Source organism: Haplochromis burtoni, unplaced genomic scaffold (assembly GCF_018398535.1).
Source record: "Haplochromis burtoni strain Fernald_Lab_line unplaced genomic scaffold, NCSU_Asbu1 Contig_155, whole genome shotgun sequence".
Taxonomy (NCBI): domain Eukaryota; kingdom Metazoa; phylum Chordata; class Actinopteri; order Cichliformes; family Cichlidae; genus Haplochromis; species Haplochromis burtoni.
In genome coordinates, this window is record NW_024582516.1 from 1,148,905 (window position 1) to 1,169,163 (window position 20,259).

At 39.8% G+C, this 20,259-nt stretch overlaps 3 protein-coding genes across 16 annotated transcripts in view; 1 reads left to right on the forward strand and 2 right to left on the reverse strand.

The window, feature by feature from the left end:
- The window catches only part of abi1a (abl-interactor 1a), a 50,171-nt gene extending 47,874 nt beyond the window's left edge, over positions 1–2,297 (reverse strand). For 7 of the 9 annotated variants that reach the window (XM_005932110.3, XM_005932103.3, XM_005932109.3 and 4 more), the window contains exon 1: positions 2,087–2,297. In XM_005932110.3, coding sequence (XP_005932172.1) covers positions 2,087–2,203 — 117 coding nt within the window. In that variant the 5' untranslated portion in view covers positions 2,204–2,297. The remainder of the gene's footprint in view (positions 1–2,086) is intronic. The other 2 variants (XM_005932107.3, XM_005932106.3) reach the window with 1 other exon arrangement.
- A 1,893-nt stretch (positions 2,298–4,190) lies between these two features.
- acbd5a (acyl-CoA binding domain containing 5a) lies at positions 4,191–13,443 on the forward strand. 4 transcript variants are annotated; one of them, XM_042224898.1, is made up of 14 exons: positions 4,200–4,363; positions 4,698–4,827; positions 5,070–5,190; positions 6,468–6,540; positions 6,804–6,921; positions 7,013–7,045; positions 7,295–7,546; positions 7,641–7,832; positions 8,199–8,293; positions 8,380–8,590; positions 8,785–8,987; positions 11,507–11,566; positions 11,703–11,812; positions 12,147–13,443. In XM_042224898.1, exons 2-14 carry the CDS (start codon positions 4,731–4,733, stop codon positions 12,157–12,159), a joined length of 1,578 nt encoding a protein of 525 aa, XP_042080832.1. In that variant the 5' UTR covers positions 4,200–4,363; positions 4,698–4,730; the 3' UTR covers positions 12,160–13,443. The 4 variants fall into 4 exon arrangements, with proteins under 4 accessions (XP_042080834.1, XP_042080832.1, XP_042080833.1 ...); XM_042224899.1 differs by having other exon boundaries at positions 4,200–4,361; positions 4,671–4,827; XM_042224900.1 differs by lacking the exon at positions 12,147–13,443 and having other exon boundaries at positions 4,191–4,361; positions 4,699–4,827; positions 11,703–11,816.
- Positions 13,444–13,894: 451 nt separating this feature from the next.
- mastl (microtubule associated serine/threonine kinase-like) lies at positions 13,895–20,078 on the reverse strand. 3 transcript variants are annotated; one of them, XM_005932095.3, is made up of 12 exons: positions 19,755–20,076; positions 19,532–19,669; positions 19,311–19,450; positions 19,132–19,220; positions 18,935–19,041; positions 18,665–18,824; positions 18,151–18,299; positions 16,945–18,015; positions 16,447–16,588; positions 15,259–15,372; positions 15,046–15,147; positions 13,895–14,719 (listed from the first exon to the last, which is right to left on the reverse strand). In XM_005932095.3, the coding sequence occupies exons 1-12, from the start codon at positions 19,923–19,925 to the stop codon at positions 14,562–14,564; spliced, it is 2,541 nt and encodes an 846-aa protein (XP_005932157.1). In that variant the 5' UTR covers positions 19,926–20,076; the 3' UTR covers positions 13,895–14,561. The 3 variants fall into 3 exon arrangements, with proteins under 3 accessions (XP_005932157.1, XP_005932158.1, XP_042080831.1); XM_005932096.2 differs by having other exon boundaries at positions 19,790–19,906; XM_042224897.1 differs by lacking the exons at positions 13,895–14,719; positions 15,046–15,147; positions 15,259–15,372 and adding an exon at positions 15,380–16,321 and having other exon boundaries at positions 19,755–20,078.
- Between the last annotated feature and the right edge of the window lie 181 nt (positions 20,079–20,259).

The window sequence follows — 20,259 nt, forward strand, 5'->3', positions numbered from 1 at the left end:
TTTAATGTGATGAAATCTGATGAAACCGGCCTGGTTCTAGTCGCCAAATGCACTAACTGCAAGTCACTTTGGACAAAGCACAAACAAACTGAGCAATTCATTTAAGGCAGCAAAAACGACGGAAAAGAATAAATAAAGGAAGGAAGGAAGGAAGGAAGGAAGGAAGGAAGGAAGGAAGGAAGGAAGGAAGGGGCAAAAACTGAAAATTAGTAAACAATATTGTTACGATTAAAAAGTTTTAAATAGTTTCTCCTAACCCCTCTACCAGTTGTGCCCTCTTCATGAGCCTAAGGCTTCCTGTTAAAAGGGAGTTCTTCCTCCCCACAGTTGCCAAACACTTGCTTATATGAGAATCAGCTGATCGTCGAGTTTCTTTTTCTACATACAGATATAAATTTATCTGTGTCGCACCAGCTTAAATAACTTCAGAGCTCAACACAAAAAAGCAAACCCATCTCGACCACAAGATCTGAGTGCGAGCGTTTAAAACGAGGCATGCTGATAAAAATGAACTTACAGCAGACAAACTATGATTTAAGTGACTACTTTAATTTTAAAGTTTGTCAGTATTGCTTCACTGTGGGAAATCACATTGAGACCTCTCGTTCTACAACTGGCTGTAGCACAGAAAATCCCATAACAAGGAAATTCCCACGTTTAGTTCCACAGCACTGCTTTTCACAGGAAACAGAAAGAAAACGAAAACTCTCAACTTTATGGCAAAAGTGGCAAGAAAAGCTGCTTGACGGCCTCAAAAATGAGACAAAGTGGTCAAAGCTTTGCCCTGCAGCATTTGCTCAGGCACCCTGCCGCAGGGCAAAGTTGCCTAATCTTGCGAGGACAAGGAAGAAAACAAAATTACAGGGAGTCCTTGGGGAGTACAGCTGGAGAGGACACACCCTCTTTAGCTGATATGGGTGGGTTGTCTTCCTGCTGAGAAAAAAAAAAATGTGGGCTCTCTTTTCACTGCAAATGTTTGCCTGTCACATTGGTGCTCTGTCTTTTTTAGCAGCAGCTCACCACATTTGCTAGTGCCCTAAAAAAAGCAAAGCCATTGGTGGTTATTAGACTTTGTAATGAAGTTGCAGCATGGTAATCACGTCACATCACATCCTGGCCCACATTTATTCTAGAAAAACAGCACGCAGACACAGTAATACTCCCTGTATTAGGTTACAGTAAATTAGCTGCCTTGTTATGAAAAAGAAACCTAGCAGAAATTAAAGCATGACTAATCTGAATGAGGGATTTCAAAAAAATCAATACTGCCAACCTTTATTGACCAACTAACCAGGACTTTATAGTCTTCTCTGCTTCACAACCCAGCTCCAAGCCAACTATATTATCCTGAACAAGCTGCTTTCTGCACATTCTATGATTTTACAGTACATTTAACAGTTTAGAAGTAATGCAGCAACAATAAACATCAGAGCATTTGCACTAAGTGCTCGCAAGTCCATAATGTAGACAGTATAGCATCACTTTAACGTCCCTGAAGTATCCCAGTGGGGGGCTTAAACTGTTTTTGTGGTATTAAATGGTGAGTTTATTGACCTTAAGGAATGTAAAGGGCTGCTACGTTCATGTGGACTTGTAGTTATACTGTGGTTTTCACTTTAACGCACGTAAACCCAACTCACTACTAAAGCAACGAAACTGGTGTAACTTTGTCCTCGAAATAAAACTATTTTTTAGGATAGGGTGTAACATAATCAATGGCCTGCCTTTAAAAAAAACAAAAAAAACACACGGGCCTTCCTTATCAGCAGTGACAGTGGAGGCAGTTTAGAAGCGAGCCAGTGTACTACTAATTTTTTTGTTAAAAAAGAAAAAGTAGACACACCCTCTGTGTAAACGGAATGAATGTGATCAATGGTGCGGGGCAGACGGGGGCTCTTTAAAACGTCCCACGGCCGTAAAAGCCCCGTGGGTAAAGTGTTATCACAGCTCCGAGCTTTTAGGGATCATTTGACGAGCCAGTCCACTTCTTTATCCACGTTTCCTGTCCCAACAACCATTCAGCCCGGAGCTTTCCGCGACAAAAGGCGGACCACAGATACAACAACCCTGTGGCTCACTCACTTACCTGGACATAATTGTTCTCGCAGTAGTCTGCTACTCTCGTCAGGTTTTGGTAACTCTCCACGAGCGCTCTTTTACCGGCCGGAATCTCTTCCTCTAACAACATTTGTAGCTCTGCCATCTTAACATCTCTCCGCAGAGCCTCCCTTCCCTCTCTGCCTTTCCTTTGATTGAAACAGCCACCAGCCCAGCTCTGCCTCAAAAAAAAAAAAAAAAAAACCCTTTGCCTGCTATTGTGGGATTCCTGCCTGCCCTCGCTTTGGCGTAACGTCAAAGCGAAGATCGTGTGTACTAATGAGGAGGATCACTACATCCGCAATATTGTGTACGAACATTTTACTCTCGATTTTATTTCATTTTAATTCAGCACAAGGAACAGGAGAAACAAGTGTATTTGAGAGTATTTGATTAGGAAAACATTTGTAGAAAAAAAAAGCCAAATTGATAATTTACAGTGAATATATGTATTTGACCAGTTTTACTTAGAAATTTTAATTCACTTTGGATGAAAATGGTAATTTTGGAATAAAGAAAGTAATTTTAGGTGAGTTATTATTTTATTTTTTGAAGGAAATGGTGCAGAATAAAACGTTATCTTACTGCAGTATATTCTACAATATTCTAAATGGCAACATTTTTATAAAAACAGAGAAAATGCTACATTTTTAAAATTAATAGAACATTTTTAGACATTTTAAATTCATTGTTGTGACAGTACTGAGCAAAGTTTTGACCCAGCCTTCATTTCTAGATATTTTTCCTGGAAAATGTCAAACATGTTATTGAAACATGAGCAAACATACATGCGAAATATAGCATGAAAGACAGAACCAGTTTGTACAATTATAATACGCTTGATTGTCTTCTTTTGAATGTCTTTTTGATGAGTCCAGTCTCTTTCGGGGTTTTATCTTCTTTCTTTTTTTTTAAGGACAAGACTTCCAGACACTGTTTATCTGCTGTTGATCGCTTTTTAGGCCTAGCACCTCTTCTTTTGTCCTCCACTTGTCCAGTTTCCTCAATTTTTAAGGGTGCACTGCACATTGTGCTGAGTTTTCAGGTTTTTGGTTCAAAAATTCTATTTATGCCTGTCAAACTGTGTTATCTTTGGGATTTTTTAGGTGAGACTAAAACTAAAACAAGTGCCTAAAGACACTATTTAAATTTTAAAATTGGTTCTTTACCGGTTTGTCTGTTATTCATTCATTTTCATTTCATTCATTCATTTACCGGTATTTGTTCATTTCAGGCACAACAAAAATTTCAGGCACAACAAAAATACATATATTGAACATAAAGTGCACAAACATTTATGCATAGATACAACAGTGGGTCCTCTCTTGAGTTGGGCTTCTTTTCTTATGCTTAAATGATGCACAGGTCAGTTTTATAAGGGGTTTAATGAACAGGAAAAAAAATCCTCAGCAGCCCATACCCAAAGAAAAACTTAGAAAGAATTCAGAAAGCCTGGGGAACTTTTGCTCAAGAGCACTTAAAAATAATAATACAAGAACATCTGGCTACTTGAAAGCAAAATATAAAGAATTTTGATTTGATTTGAAGAAAATATTTATTTTATATATGTTTTAAGCATACCTCTAGCCCTGAGTTCATACTGAACCACGGATACAGAAAGATACATACCTATACAGATGTGGGAATATATATTAGCAGGGTATGTATATGTAATGTGTATGTGTAATGTAAGTCCACTTTACATCAGAATGTATGTCGCGAGGTGTGGACGAGGAATTAGGTAGAAGAATATTGCATGCAGTTATTGTAGGATCGCGTTCAGTGTCGCAGCTTTAGGGAAGAAGGTGTGTTTCAGACAGATAAGATAAAGGATTTAAGGACAAAGTGAGAGCTCTAGCTTTTTTCTGCTATCGACCTATCAGTTTTCCAACGAAGAGGGAGGGGGAAAGAAAAAAACATGGATCTGTCTAGAGCATGTTGGGATATGTAGTTTTGCGTGTCGAACTGTCGCGACATGAGTTTGTGTTTTCAGCCATAAGAGCGAAATAACATTATATATTTCACTTCTCATCAGCTTTCTCACTCGTTTGACTTTAATATGTTGTTTTTATATCCAAACCATATTTTCACAGTTTGTTTTGTTTGTTTTCTTCATGTGGACGCAGAGGATTGTGGAGTTTGTAGGCGCCGTCGATATACAACAATAAGACTACAATTCCCACAGTGTGTGCTGTTCATGGCGTCTGGTCAAGGGCTAATGACAAGTCGCCTTCTGACAAACAGATAGGCCCGTGATTTTAACGGTAAGTAACGACGGTTTTAAGCGGTTTCTTTCTCGAAAGTGTGTCAGCGTAGATACCGTTTAGCGGGAACGACAGTGTCGCTAAAGCTGTGCCACACGTTAAACGTTGTGTCCTAGATATCCAACTGGCTCAGCCTCCTCCTACTGGTGGTCGTAACATATTGTAGACAGTTAACTTTCAAGTATAGCTGGTCGCATTAGCGTCGCAAAAGTCTGCTCGTTTGCAGACGAAAACAAACCAAACTGCTGCTCCGAGCTAGCATAAATGCTATAAACAAACGCTTTTAACGTTTTGTTTTTGTTTTTGCAGTTGTCGTGAGTTTGTTTACTGCTTGCAGGTGTTGTTGTTGTGCTGTCTGCGAGTGACACGATGGAGGTGGAGAGCGTCCGCGTGGAAGATGAAGGGCGCCTGACCCAGATGAGGTTTGATGCCGCCGTGAAGGTGATCAAGAGTTTACCCCCGAATGGTGAGTGAACACCTCACTCGAAGCTCTCTTTCTCTCTCACACACAGACACACATATATACACACACAGGCCAGTTCAACCAGCTCAGCTACCCCCGGGCAGGTGCGGTGCAGCAGCTTGTGCGCTTTAAATAATCCACTTTGTCCCCAAGCCATCACAGATTTGAAAGAAATAGAAATCAGCCACAACTCTGCACGTGGTAGGTAAGGCTTTTTTATGTGATGAGAGTTTTCTTTTCCTCAGGTCCCTTTCAGCCCTCCAATGACATGATGCTCAAGTTCTACAGCTACTATAAACAGGCCACTGTGGGACCATGCAGCATACCCCGACCTGGCTTCTGGGATGTAGTTGGAAAGGCGAAATGGTAAGTTAGGGGGCGGTGGTGGTTGTGCGCTTAGGATTCCTTCAGAACTCAATTCTATGGGGAAAAAAATTTGATTTCAGGGTATAAAAGGAATAATTTGTGCCAAGAGCAATCAGTATACTAAATAATGAGATGCTGTGTTGCTATGATTTGTTTGATTTGTTTATGGCTTGGTGAACCAAAGACAATTTTCCCTCGATGTGTGTAATAAAGTCTATTCTACTCTATTTCTCCTGCACTAATGGTGTAACAGGAAGATGCATGCACTTCCCCACGCTCCTTGTTTTAAATCTATGTGGATCAGTGTACTTTTAAGACTAGTCCCCCAGACACAAACCCTGTTGCTGTAATGTTTTATCATATTTTATTATTCTCTGACGATCACATCAAGACAGCTTGTGATATTCAGAAATGAAAATCTCACTCTGTTAAGCTCAGGCTGTGTCAGGTGATCTCTGGACTCATTAAAATATATCAGTTACCTCTTACCCACAAAGCTGGACAGTTTCTCTCAAGGAGGGGCTTGTACCTGTGTGTTTTCTCAGTCCTTACACACGCTGGATACTTTCTGTCATTAAGCATTGAGTTTGATCACAAACCTTGAAGCTCTTGCTCACCATGATCTGCTTTGTCCTTCTGTAGACTCAGATATAGCTATATTCTTATTTGCAAGGCAGTTTTTGATCTACTAGGTTGGTCAAAAGAAGTGCGGGATGTTACTGTTTTTGGTCTCAAGACTTATTCCTTCTGTAGTCATTTAAATGTTTAGATTCAGATAACTTGATTAATACCAAAAAGGTCAATTTGTTTGTACCTGTTAAGCATCTGGTCTCATAAATGAATTTTAAAGGACTTTGCGGCAGTTGCTTGAACTCTCCTGGCCTGTTTTTGGCCTGGTTTCTACGCAGCTGCTGATTGCACCGCTGCCTGTTCTGCCCAGGACACCCTTGAAAAAGTTATTTTTAATCTTAAACATGATATTTTCGTGGTTAAATAAAGGCTAAATGAACACGTTTCATGGGTAGGTACAGTTTTTAATGAATGTTTAAGTGTCTGTCAGACTGTGATCCAAAGTTAGTAAATTAGTTTGTGTCCTCAAATAGTCTTTCCATATTGACTCAGCTGAAAACTGGAGCTGGCACAAAGGCCTTCAAACACACTTTTGCTGACACATGACATTCTCTTCTGTGTGTTCCACCTTATAAAATTATATAACAGTGCATGTTTTCTTCTTTCGCTTGCTTTTATTTATTTTATTTATGTATTTATTGTGATAGGGATGCCTGGAATTCTCTGGGAGAAATGTCCAAAGAAGAAGCAATGGCATCTTATGTTGATGAAATGAAACTGGTACGTTTGCCGTCCATCTCCCACCTCTTGAAGCACCTTTTTAACCTGTCCGTGTTTCATGTCCTTGTGTGTAATCAAATGACGCAAGCCATGTGAAGAGTAACACAGATACATTGCCTTTACAGTCATCTGAATCAGGAATAACCCTGTTACACCAAATAATTTATGCCGCAATTCCGGTACTTTGAATTTAAAGCACTTCCTGGTTGTTTGTGACTGTGGGATAATATTCTCATTGTGCTCGCTCTGGATTTGGTTTTCAGATCCTAGAGGGGATGCCCATGACTGACGAGGTGGAGGAGCTGTTAAAGGTCCTCGGCCCGTTCTACGAGCTGGTGGACGAAAAGAAAAAGATCGCGCAGATATCAGACCTGAGCACAGGTTGGTGTTTCCTCGCCAGGTGGATTGCCCACACGTTTTACTTTGTGATGTGGAGTTTAACCTCTTTTTTTGCCTCTTGTTATACGCTCAGCCCGTTTGACTCAGTTTGCTAGGCAACTGGAAGGCAAGTACATTACTGTGTAAACACACGGGTCTGTTGATATACTTTACTTCCTGTCTGGTGTTGTAGCTCAGATGCTTTGAGTCCTTATTAGCAGTCATAGAAAGCTTGCTTGTAGCTTACCACAGTTAAGGTTCCCCTTACAATCAAAAATGGACACATTTCATTTTAATATGTTAACATCTTAAGCAAGTATTCGTGAGCTTATAAAATTCTTTCTGTTTGTGTGTGTGTGTGTGTGTGTGTCTGTAGGGTTTGGCACAATGATGAATTCAATGGCATCAAAAAGTGTCGCAAAGAGCATTGTTAGAAACATGGAAATGAACGGCACTCTGGAGACACGGCCTGCAAGGCTTAAACAGAAGGAAGTGAGGTCAGAGGAAGATGCGCTGCAGGATGATGATGATGATGAGGAGGAGGAGGAGGAGGAAGATGACGATGAGGAGGATGAAGAGGAGGAGGAGGAAGAAGAAGAAGAAATGGTGACAAGGGAGGTCAGAAAAGGTAACAAAGTTGCTCCTTTTGAGTATGAATATCTGAAATGACATTATTACATGTTAGATGCAGATTTCCTCTATCTTCTATATTTTTTCCACAGACAAAAAATCTGGACCATCACAACCAAAGAAGAAAACTTTAGCTAGGAGACAAAAAGCTCCGCTGTCAAACGGTAAAGTCGCTAACGGGGCCACCCATCTGACCAATGGCAGTCATTCCAGAGCTGCTCTGAACAGCGACAAGTCCCAGGAGGGTTCACTTGGCGAGCCTCTGCTCAACGGACACAATCCAGGTAGGAAAACCGATATTCCAACATAGGGCTCTGTTTCAGCCCACAGTACATCCCTACAGCGGTCCAAAACAGTCATTGAGGACTCACCAACACTCAAGCTGTCTGAGCACCATGTGATCAGATAATCTGCTAAGCTTCATTCCCAGAGCTGCAGCACACATTGAATCTCAACACTTAACACATCCGCTGCTCCTGGGACAGGCTTAATGGAGAAAATTAATGGTTCTGTAGAAACTGAGAAAAAAGCCCCTAATTCAGTGAACTTCCTCTTTGTCACTCTGGTAATTACAGTGCAGACTAGTCATCATAATGGAGAACAAGTCTTGAGTTTTGTGTGCCCTTTTGCCCTCTTTGTAATGACATTAGATCCAAGTGTAGCTGCGTCTGCACCCAGTCACCTGACCAGCGACTCAGACAGCGAGGTGTACTGTGACTCTGTGGACCAGTTCGGACAGGAAGAGGCAAGTAAAAACTTAAACATCACAGAAATATCAGCTGGGTTTAGCCCACTGAACTGTTTTTTACTCATCTTGTTGTTTTTCTGAAGAACTCGGAGCATAACCGCTCTCTGGATGATTTGGATGAAGAAGAGAACCACCTCCAGCCGCCTCTGGAGGAGAGACGGGAGACTCAGGAGGATGTACAGGGTCCATTGCAGGTTGTCAGATGTGGAGGAGAAGATGGAGAGGCAGGTGGAGCAATGTCACAGAGGCTGAATGTGACTGTGCCTGGTGGCTCTTCAGTCAGAAGAGGAAGGGGTAAGGCTGCATTCACAGGGTTTTACACTCACATTTAAATGTTATGAAATGCAATCACAAGGATGACAGCATGATTCTGTGGAGCCGGCAGCTCTGTGTGGCTTTTGTTTTTCAGTGTCACAAAGACTGTCCTTCCATTGTATGCGCTGACACCCGAGCATGTGTCAGTTATTCAAATTCCGTTCTATTTTTAGGCTCCAGGTCTCCAGGCCTTCGCCCTGGATCTCAGATGCCCATGCACAGTGCTGGAGATGGAGACGGGGGCCACTGGGGAGGTGCAGGAACACCTGGAGCGAACCTGAATGAGCAGATCGTCGTGGCGCTGGCCAGACTGCAGGAGGACATGCAGAGCGTCCTGGAGAGACTGCACACACTGGAGGCTCTAACTGCAAGCCAGGTCTGATGATATTCCAATGAAAGTGACTCGAAACAAAAAATACAATGTGGCTTCTTTGAGGCTTAACTAAGAAAAAATAATAGATAACATCAAGTGTTATCTACATCTTTCCACTCTGTGTGAATACTTTCTGGTCTTTATAAGCAAGTTAAGTATAACACTATTTTTTTTAAATATAAACATAGCTGTGTCAATGTCATTGATCGTTGATCAGTAAAATAACAACCTTTTATTTATTTATTTATTTTTTCCTGATGTAAACAAGGTAATGGCTAAATAAAAATCAATGCATAAAGAGAAAACTATGATAAAGTGCACATACACTTTTGTCAGCGCATAACAATGAGATGAAAATAGTCTGGCGAGGTGACAGCCAATCAGAGCTAAGTAAGTTGTGTAGAAAAAAAAAAAAGAAAAGAGTAAGCTCGCCTTCTCTTTTTTTATTTTTTGCCTTTTTTAAAAATGTCAGTATTATTTTTATTTTATTCATCATTTATATTTATTTACAATTTATTTAAAAATAATAATTCTTTGAAAATTAATCTAGTGCAGTAAGGACAGACATGCATATTTGACTCGACTAGGCATACGGACACATTTCACATTTGATGTCAGGAAAAAAACTTTGTAAGTCATGTGAAGCTCTCCTCTGTAAAAACACGGCAAACTTTTACAACTTTTTGTTTTATTTAACTAAATCAGCTTTAGATTTAAGCGACAATAATCACACACACACACATAATCTTATGACATTTTAGTCAAAAAACTACGACTAAATCTAAATCAAAATTTCCTGTCATAATTACACTATATGTAAACTTAGAACTATACAGCAAATGATTAAACTACTCGTGGTGGCTTTCTGCGGTTTAGACTGCAAGGCTGACAGCAATGTTAAGCTATCTATGGTGAGTAAAATGAGCTGGCAATGGAATTTGATTGTACTACTCATTTTATAATGTTTAGGCAATTTTAATTATCTTCAGTGATATATTAAATAAAGTAGCATCAGCTACAGGACTGGACAGCTGGCTAGTGACAGGATAATAACTTACTGTAAAATATTGAAGAAGACAAAGTAAACAAAACTTGAAGCTAACTAAGTAACCTCTCTATACAGTAGGTGCTTTCTTATCATAATGCTACAGGTTTATTTTTATGTGTATTTCATTTTAACAGGAAGCTGGGATTGTGCAAGAGTCTCCTGTCCAAAATTGGCTGCAGTTCAAACAGCAGTGGTTACACTTTATACACAGTGACATTAGGAAAGAGAAGGGAAACACAGGTGGTCATAGTGTCATAAATAAAACAAGTGAAAGGCAACAGTTTGAAGAGCTGAATTCATGATGCACGTAGTGGTGAATTATGCTAAACTACATGGATTTTTTTTATATAAATAATATATAAGAACTGGTCTTTGTTTCAAGAACCAAGAACTTTGTCTTAATAAGGCTATTGACATAAAACAGCAGTGCAGTGGTTAGCACTTGTTGTGTGGAGTTTGCAGGATCTCCGTGTGCCTCCGCGGGTTTCCTCTTTGTATTGCTGCTTCCTCCCACAGTCCAAAAACAGACATGTTCAGTTAATCAGTCATTTGTAATTCGCCGTTGATGTGAGGTAGATGAAATGCATCTGGCCATATTTTGCTGTATTGAATTCATTAGGACGATTAGGTATCCCACTTCAGGTGGGACTGAATATCATTCATTTCCATCCTGTCTCACACATTTAGATAATGTCCCATATTTTGATTTACTCTAATATTAAAAAGTTAACATGGCCTGACAGACACTTTTCATCCAAAACTGCAGGTTAACCTGTCACCATCTTTTGGTGCCAGTGGAAAAGGACATGGAATAATAAGGAATTAAAGGCTACTTGCAAGTGGATAAGGCCAGTAACTCACAAGAAATGGTTTCTGAGAAAGAGATGTTGCAGATTTGTAGACAAAGTGGAAAAGCAGCTGAAATAACAGTTACTGGGAGAGATGACTCTAAGAAAACAAACAGAAGTTTGTATCATATTCAGGATGTAGCACAGGATGAGTTCTGTGTGTATAAAGCAAATAAATATATATTTTTTTAGCCACGGTCCAGACCTTGGACACAAAGAACCTTCAGCTTCTGTTGATGCTTACTGTTTACCCAGAAGGAGTTTGCAAAAGACATTCATTTAAAAGTTAGCTTGTTGGAATCCGCTAACTGCTCCGCTTAATAACATTTACAAAAAGGAAGTAAAATTTTTGCAAAAAAAACCAATATCAAAAATATATAATATATAGATTTCTATGTGGCTTTAGAAATTTAAGATAAGATATACTTCAGTTATCCCAAAAGCTGGGAAATCACTTTGACAGCAAACAAATATAAAAAAACAGACTAGCTCAATAAAATAGTTTCTTAAATTAAATCTCATAAAGGTTAAATGAATTGCTTAATAAATCACTAATAAAATAAATATAAGTTCTTTCTTTTTAAATGTACCCATAATGACAGATTATGAACTCTTTCTTTTGGCAGGCAAGATCAGTGGCTCTGTCTCCTACTTATGCATCTCCCCCAGTGAATAATAGGAGTCAGGTAAACAGTTGCAGTCTTCATTAAATTTTTGAAAACAATCTACTGAATTTCCAGCTGATTCAATTAATTTAAACCATGTGTTCATTATTAGAAGTTAACAAGTCTCATTTGTAATAGCAATTTTTTGTCCTCCTAGAAACCGTCCTGGTGGCCTTTTGACATTTCACCAACCAGTTTGGCCTTTGCTCTTATATGGCCATTTGTGGTACAGTGGCTTATCCGCCTATACTTGCAGAGGAGGAGAAGGTAAGAAATATATGGACAACACACATAGTCCAAAATTAGGTGAAAATTCACAACCTGCACTTAACAGACTTTTCCTCGGTCGTTAACAATAAGGATGAGTGAGTGGAAGTTTTTTGGTTTGTTTTTTAATCTTACTAAAATCGTATTGACTCATATGAGGTTCACTCCATTTCTTTGGCTATAGTGGTTTTGCTATAAAGTGCTTAAAAGATTGTCTGACTTTAAGAAGGTTTAAAAAAAAAAAGAGTCTTTGCTTTCGTAAAGTGTCTCACACTTTTCAGGTATTTCTGGTATTAACTAATTTCCTTTTTTCCTTTTTCTTTTTCTCCAAAAGACGAATCAACTGAACCCAGTGACACCTTAAATCACCGTGGGCACGACAATAACAAATCCCCAAAATATTATGGATGGGTTGCTAATGGCTGTAACTCTTCCCCTGCTTAGACCCATGGCCCAGTAATTAGCTCTTGCACTATAAAGAAAGCCCCTAAAACTAACGAGAGCGAGGAAGCAGTCTCTCAGGCGCGTTGCAGCGTGGATGTGGAGTCACAAAGGAAGATGAAAGTATGGGCTTGCTGTCTGTGATTATCCAACTGTTTCAAGATGAATCTACTGTATTGGATTTTTTTTCTCTGTAAGAAATGGTCTGAGTCCAGCTGTAGAGTAGCTTCTCAATTCTTTCCGTAACTGAGATATTATTGCACACAAATCGGCGTTTTCAGCTTAAGGTTTCATTTGATGTTACTAGAAATGTCCCCAATTCCCTTTCATTAGTTGCCCAGGTAATGCTGCTATAGTAAAATATTGTAATTACTGTAGAAATGAGGAATAAATGTATTAATGTACTGAAATGTGAGATTCTTTTTAATTCTAAGTTAATATTTATTGCTTTTAGCAACAGTTGCAATGAAGACGTTGCTGGCCAGCTTTCAGCTGTAAAAGTGAGATTTCTGTTGAAGTGAATGTTTGTGTGTAGGTCAGACCAGGTTCAGGATGTTTTCATCAACGGTTTTGCTACATATCAGTCTGCACATCACTTCAGATTGTTTTGTACTTCAGTTTCTAAATAGAAGAAGTGCCTCAGCATTACAAGGTATTTTGTACTGTAGGCATTATGATTTCTTACATTCTCTTATTGTAGCATAACCCTTGCATTTCTGGACCAAATTCAGACTAATTGTACTACTTAGTGAGCCATGGATTAGCAGAAATCTTCCAATCTGATATCCGATATCTAATGCATAATGTTTGTCACCGTCTGTGTCGTTTATGCATTTTTGTTTTCTGTGTTGTTTCATTTTAATGTGTGAAGAATTTCATTGGGATGATAGTAATCGTGAATTGTTTGCAGAGCAGCGAGCTCCATATAAATTGTATACAATAGCTGTACAGTCCAAACAAAAATGCAATATTTTAATTGCATCTGTGTGTAATATGATGCCATATTTACAAAGTATGGCATCTGCATTAGCACTGATCTTCCCAGCGCTATTATGTTTTAATTAAAGAAAAAAATGCAATAGTTTACCTTTCTACTGAAATGTACTAAGGCTTTCTCACCCTCTCTGCCTGTGGATAGAGTGGTGTTTGCATGTGATAATCTCAGCCTGAAATAAAGTTTTCACAAAGCAGGTTTGTCCACTTTATTTCAAATAAGTGGTTACTTGAGACCTCACAATAAATCTACTATAGCCAGCAACAACTGCCTACACACTGTGCCCACTACACCAGCAGCAGTTGTGGGTCTGAGGATTTCATCCCAAATACCTAAGAGCACTCTGAGTACAAGTGGTTCGCAGGTCGAGCTTTGAATGGGCCTCCAGACCATCACTGAACTGGTCATGTTAGATGATTAACGTTCACCTGACTCAACACCCGTCAAATATAGTCAGTGTGACCCTGCTCTCATCTGTGAAGAGAACAGGGTGCAAGTGACGGATCTTTTAGTTCTGAGTGTACATGTAGATGAGCAGTAGGGTGGCAGACCACCTCACAAAAAGCAGTAGATACCAGTCCTGTTGCTGGGTTTATACCACTTTATGGCCTGGTCCAGCCCACCTTGTGTAACTGCTCATCTCCTGGTATTCCCTTCACATTTAATTTCTTTAAGAAGTGTATAGTTGAGATTTTTCTCCAAATAAAATTCTGCAAAAATACTCAAAGAACACATCTTGTTACAAACAGGTTTTATTTCTTTTTTCTTTTTTCCTCAGAATTAAGATAAAATTGTGCATGTAGCAAGAATTAACCAGTAGTGTGGAAAACTGAGCAGATACAACAATCAAAATTAGAAACATTACATAAAAGAAGTCCTGCTGGGATAAAGTAACAATCTTGTCTTGAAACAACGCTACACTAAATTTACACACAGTATATAAGACATTATTTATGAATATGTTTTTCTTCAACACTGAAACATGACATTTGTACCAGTACAGCAGAAAATGGAGCATATTAACTTTAACATCCTCATCACAACAAAATCAAGCAGCAGATAAAGGGATGCCTTGCTAGTAGAGTAATGCAACGCAGTAGTGCTAACATTAAAAAGATATTTCTTGTAGCTAAGTGGCCCTTTTTGATTGAACAAATGTAAAATGTTTTCCTTAAAAACAATATTACAACAGCGAACGGAAAAGCCACCCTAATCCACATCTTCACCTCGCATTTACTTGCAGAAATCCAAGGTAATGGTCTGAAGTGTTTAAAAATCACTCTCGCATCATACATTCGAGTGAGAAAACAACTTCTATAGACTGAAGCCGGACACGGCAATGTGCTGAGCATTGTTTCTCGCATCAAAGTAAGAGGTGTCGGTTTCGTCGTCTGGTTGAGGTATGAAAGGCATCGGCTGGTTCTGCAGGTTGTCCCAGTCCAGGCCGTGAAACAGGGGGTGGCACTTCAGTTCTAATGGAAAATATAGGCAAATGACAAACAGCAAAACACACAACAGCCCATTTCTTCTTCTTCTTTTGTTTTTGAGAACATAGGTCCAAATTAACTCCCAACTTCTAAAGTCGGTATAAGTATTTTATGTTAAGTTAATCAGTTCTAAAATGGGGTGAATTTTCTGTATTTACATTACATTTTTCCTTATTTATTCATGTTTAAAAAATACAATAATTTGTGTTTTTATTGATGTGTTTATTTCTGTTTGGATGACAAATACTGTTGAAATTTTCACTTCATGTTTCTTTCTCTTTTGGTCTTTTATTTTGAAAGGTGGTCTCTACCTTTTAAGCCAGCTCGCTTTGTCATGTCCATGGTCAGCAGGATTTCAATGGCATTCCTGGAGTCTACAGATAACTCCTCCTCCCCCTCAGGCCAGGGTATATCTACAATAGTTGATAGTAACGTAGGCGTGTTGGTAATCGAGAAGAAGCTTAATGAGTTACATATTTTAGATGGTTTTGTGGTTGAGGGTTGGAAGAGAAGAGCAAACCCACCTCTGTTCAGAATATTCTGGAAGACCAGCTGGGGCGTCTCGTCATTGAATGGCGGCACACCTGTGAGGAACTCGAAAAGACACACACCAAGCGCCCACCAATCCACCATGAAGTCTGCCCGGGTAGACGACGACAACAACAACAAAAGAAGAAGGAATAGTCACATTTTTGTACAGCCGTGGGCCTCAAACGCCTCACTTTTCCCTGTGATTTCTGTTAGAGTGCACACTAACTGCACCGCAGTGGCAAAAGCAGGGACTACGTTAGATACTGAGTACTGGGGAAGAAAATATTCTTTCATTCTCACATACAAAAACCTAAAAGCATATCATTAGGATTCGTTTGTATTAAAATTTGATGTCAATTAAAACAGGCAGAGTTAATTGAGGCTAAAACAAACAGGGTGCCTGCAAACGTTGTGCTTCTCAAGACTTATTTTTTAGTTCTCGATAGCTGCACAGACTTAAAACCATGATTACAGTTATAAGTCTCTACTACTGAGCGAATAAGACAATAGATGAATAAATTCATGTCACAGAAGTCAAATAGCAGCAATCAAGCTACAAAATGGCATTGTGCAACTGACAGGCAACACTGCCCTCAATGTGTTAACATTTGAATTAATAACAGCATGGCATATCAATAAGTTATTATTAGATGACATTTTGTGTGATGCCAGTGCCACTGTGTATTGACAGTGTGTCAGAATTGCTCAAATTCTATAGATTTATAAGAACAAAAAGAAGAAAATCTTTTTTTGCCAAATTAAAAGCACATCAGCCACAGCTAATCTGATTCCCCTGCTGGCACAATGGTGTTAAAAGAGACTTGAAAGACCCAATGCTTTAACCTTTAGAATCACACACTTGAACCACCATCCCTTTCCCCTTTAATTAGGCCCACAGTTTGTTCACCGATCCAAAGGGCAGAAACAGCGGGGAAAGGGAAACGGGGCAGGAATCCGCTCACTTCCTACAGCGTATTAGCAGGATGGGGAACATGCAAGCTCGCTTGCAAAGAAACATTAATGTTAAAAACTTACCACACTGACCACTTCCTGAAACTAAAAGAGAGTGCCTGTCACAAGAGCTACAATGTCAAGAAAACTATTCAGTTAAAACAAGACTGAGACTGACTGACTTTGGCTTTGTCATCGTTACAGAACTTTTGAAGATTTCTCTCTCTTACCATGTGGTTTTCCCAGAAGAAGCTCTGGAGCCAAATAGTCAGGGGTTCCTAAAATTGGTACTCTCTCAAGAGGCAGTGCTCCCCTTCGGACACTCTTTGGAGTCCTGTAAGGGGTATGAGAGGTCGACATGGGCTGAGGAGTCTGAGGAAACAAAAGCATTAATTTCATTAATATGTACATAATCCTATAGAACTGCCTTTTATTGAATCATAAATGTAACCTGTGACTGCCAAACTTTATTAAAGTGGTTGTCATTGTCAGTTATGTAGAAGATCTTCGAACTTCAGTTAAAGAGGGGCAACCAATTAGAAGAAAGTCAACTTAAAGTCAGAGGACAGGAAGTTGATAAGATAAAAAAGCAATTGATTTAAATTGTGAGACAAGCAAAATTACTCTAGTTGAGCACAAAAATAAAAGTACTGTCTTAACAATGAGAGCGTCAGGTTGCGTTTCTGGGGCTATGCAGACTGCTGTATTCCTCGTCCTTCCGTGCCTACCTGATAGAGAGAACCACTGGAGCTGGGTCTCTTCTGCACTGGTGTTGCAGCTCCAGATGCGACGTTATAAGAAGCCGTTGTGGACACGTCCATAGCTTCCACAGATCCAATGCTAAGTCGGGACACCCCGGACACGTTGGACCGATTAATGGAGCTACAATAACTACGGAAGGCCACGACATTTCGCGGCTTGAGGAATAAAGGGGACTCCGCATCACTGCAAGCGAGCTCGGGAAGTCGGTTCGCAAAGAAACAGCGAGATTCATCTCTCTCCAGAAAATGACCAAGTTTAGGTGTTTCAACAGTGGCCACAGGAGTTTTTGGTAGTGATGCAGTATAGAAGGAGTCTTTACTTTCTTTGTCCTCCTCTGGTGATAATGAATTCCTGTGTTTGACAGGCTCAGTTGGCTGGAGGGATGGATGGCTGTCTATAGTGAAAGACATTTCGTGCATAGACCCGTCAGAGTCCATGCTCAGGTTCCTACAAATGTCACTTGTCCCAGGAAGTGGTGACGTGAAACTCGTGTGTGACAGGTCTTTGGCTCCACCTTCAAATATATCCTCCACCGGCTCTTCCAGTTCATAAAACAGACTTTTGGCTACAGCAACGGGACTGGAGCGCTTCGGCACCCGCTCTTCAGTTGCCCCGATCCCCTCAGTGGAGACCATGAAGTCGCCTATTTTGATGGTGGAAAATGTTCCAGTCAAGCCAGTGTGAAACCTCTCAGTCTCCACAGGAATCTCATAGAACCTCTTGTAGTCTGTGTTTCTCTTTTTTGCTCGGATCTCTGGCGTCCCTGGACTTCTTTGTAAATCTGAAAATGTTCTCTTCACAGATGAGGGAACTGCTAATTGACAAACATTCTCCTGAGCTGTGGAGACAGACTCCTGGTTGTTCGTATGGCATTTATTTTCTACAAGATGAGCTTCATTTGACTTTTTTGATTGACTGCAAGAGGCCTTATCAGAAAAGCAAAAAGCGTCCCGTTTTGTGGGCGGACTGTCCTCTTTGGGCACCTTCAACTCAGATCGCCCTCTCCCGTTCTGGTCATTCATGTGTTCATTCTCTTTCTGAAGAAAAATAAAGTCACAATATGGAATGAAATGTGAGTGAGACACTTTATGAACAGGAAACTCCAAGCCAAAAAACTTTATTGGTCTTTAATTACACATGGATAAAAATAAGAATTAAGAAAATCCACTTACCTCCTCACACTCCCACAGTGGACTGGTGCCACCGTCAGTGTCAGTAGTGCTGCCTGCACTCATCGTCTGAAACCTGCTCCTGGTCTTCATCAATGTGGGAGTCAGATTTTTTGTCAAATTATGAGGACTAAACATGTTGCTCTTTGGTCCTATCAGATAAAATTTAGAAGAAAAAAACTGAATAAAGGCGAAATTAGCATACATTTTTATTGTCAGCATAACTCGTCTTTCCACGTGAACAAAGAATGACAAAATGCCAAGAGGATAGCTCTTGGCTGTCTACTACAGCCTGACAGCATCAGCTAATAATGACCTATCACTTAAAAATCTGCATCATATGCTTTCATGTTGTAACTTCATGGTATATTGATAACCATTTTGTTACAAACTTTAAAGCATGTATTTAACGGGAACCCTTAATATTTCCCCTTTTTAGTAAAATTTCTAACATAATGTAGGCAAAAAGAAAATAAATAAATCAACCCCCCAAAATAAAATGTCCTTGATGACATACTCAGTTTCCAAGGGTAGCGAGCAGGTGAAGACAGGCGATCTATTTTCTTCATTACAGGAGAATCAAGAGATTTATTCCTTGGTTTTATTTTGCCACACGACATGGGACTGGACACCACAGTAGCGCTGCAGTGACGCTTGCCTTCTGCTGCTGGTGTATTCTGTGTTTAACAGAATAAAGGAAAAAATAGGAATTATGTAACACACACACACACACAAAACAACACATCTGATTGTTTTCCAGCATGTGAAGTGATTTGAATTCACTTACAAATCCAAGGGAGCTGATTAAAGAGAGGACTTGGCCTGGCGTGCGGGAATAATCCTTCTTGGGTTTAGCCAAAGATGGGGTAGTGAGGATATCCATAAGACTCAGCTCTAATATAGAAAGCACAGAGGTAAAGGAACTATTAATAATATTTCTAAAGGTGATGGTTACAATGTGCAAAAGCTGCTGGGAAGTCAAACCTCTGTCCAGCTTGACTTTAGAAAGGCCAAAATCTGTTAGTTTGATGTGGCCTTCGTTGGATATGAGCATGTTGTCTGGCTTCAGATCTCTGGAAAAAAAATTGTTACAGTTCAAAAATGCATATTGACGTCGATCAAATTGAATGAAAGTGCAAGATTTGCATACACTGTAAAAGTACCTGTGAATTATACCATGACGATGGAGATAGTCTAAAGCCAGTGCGACCTCTGAGATGTATTTTACAGCCATATCCTGGTCAAAATAGCCATAGATATGAAGGAGAGATTTGACATCTCCACCAATGAGGTATTCCATTACCTGTAAGCATAAACAATGACTTAATAAACGGGGTCATTAACATGTTTAACACGAGTCTATTTTTTCATCTCTGGGCGTTACCAGATAGATCTTGGTGGCTGTTTGAAGGGAGTAAAACAGGTGAACCACGAAGGGACTTTTGCTCAAAGCGAGGGCATCTCGCTCTGCCTTCAGCTGGTTTGTCATGTTTTTATCCACCATATCGGCTTTCTTCATCACCTATGAGGCAGAAGAAATGTGCATTTAAGTAGGCTAGATCTCCCTTTAATGATTTAGAATAAGCACAGGTTAAAAACCCACTAACCTTAATGGCATATAAGCGTGCGTTGCAGTTCTTACGTGCAAGGTAGACCTTGCCAAAAGCCCCGCGGCTGATGGGCTTCAGCACGACGAAATCGTTGATAGACGGCGGTTTAGGGTGATGACCTACAGATTTCACGTCGGCGCACGAGCGATGCTCTTCCTCTGCGTCCATTATTTAACTGCTTTAAAATGAGGGTTACGTCTGTGTAAGCCAGCCAGCTCAAAGTAAACAACACGCACTTGCAAAAGAACGGATTCTCTGGTTTGTTTTGAAATTTTGAATTCCGCAGATCTTTCACGGGGACCCCACTTAGTTGTCCAAGAAAGCGCCTGCGTGAAAAAGAACAACCTGTACTTGAACAACCTGTGTAGTGTAATTAGACGCTAGTTAATTTTGGCCGTCTAATTACAATTAAAACAATTATTTACCAGAAATCCATTATTTTGGAAACTGTTTTTACATTTTGATCAGGCACTCACGAACAGACCAAAATGAGAAGAACGTG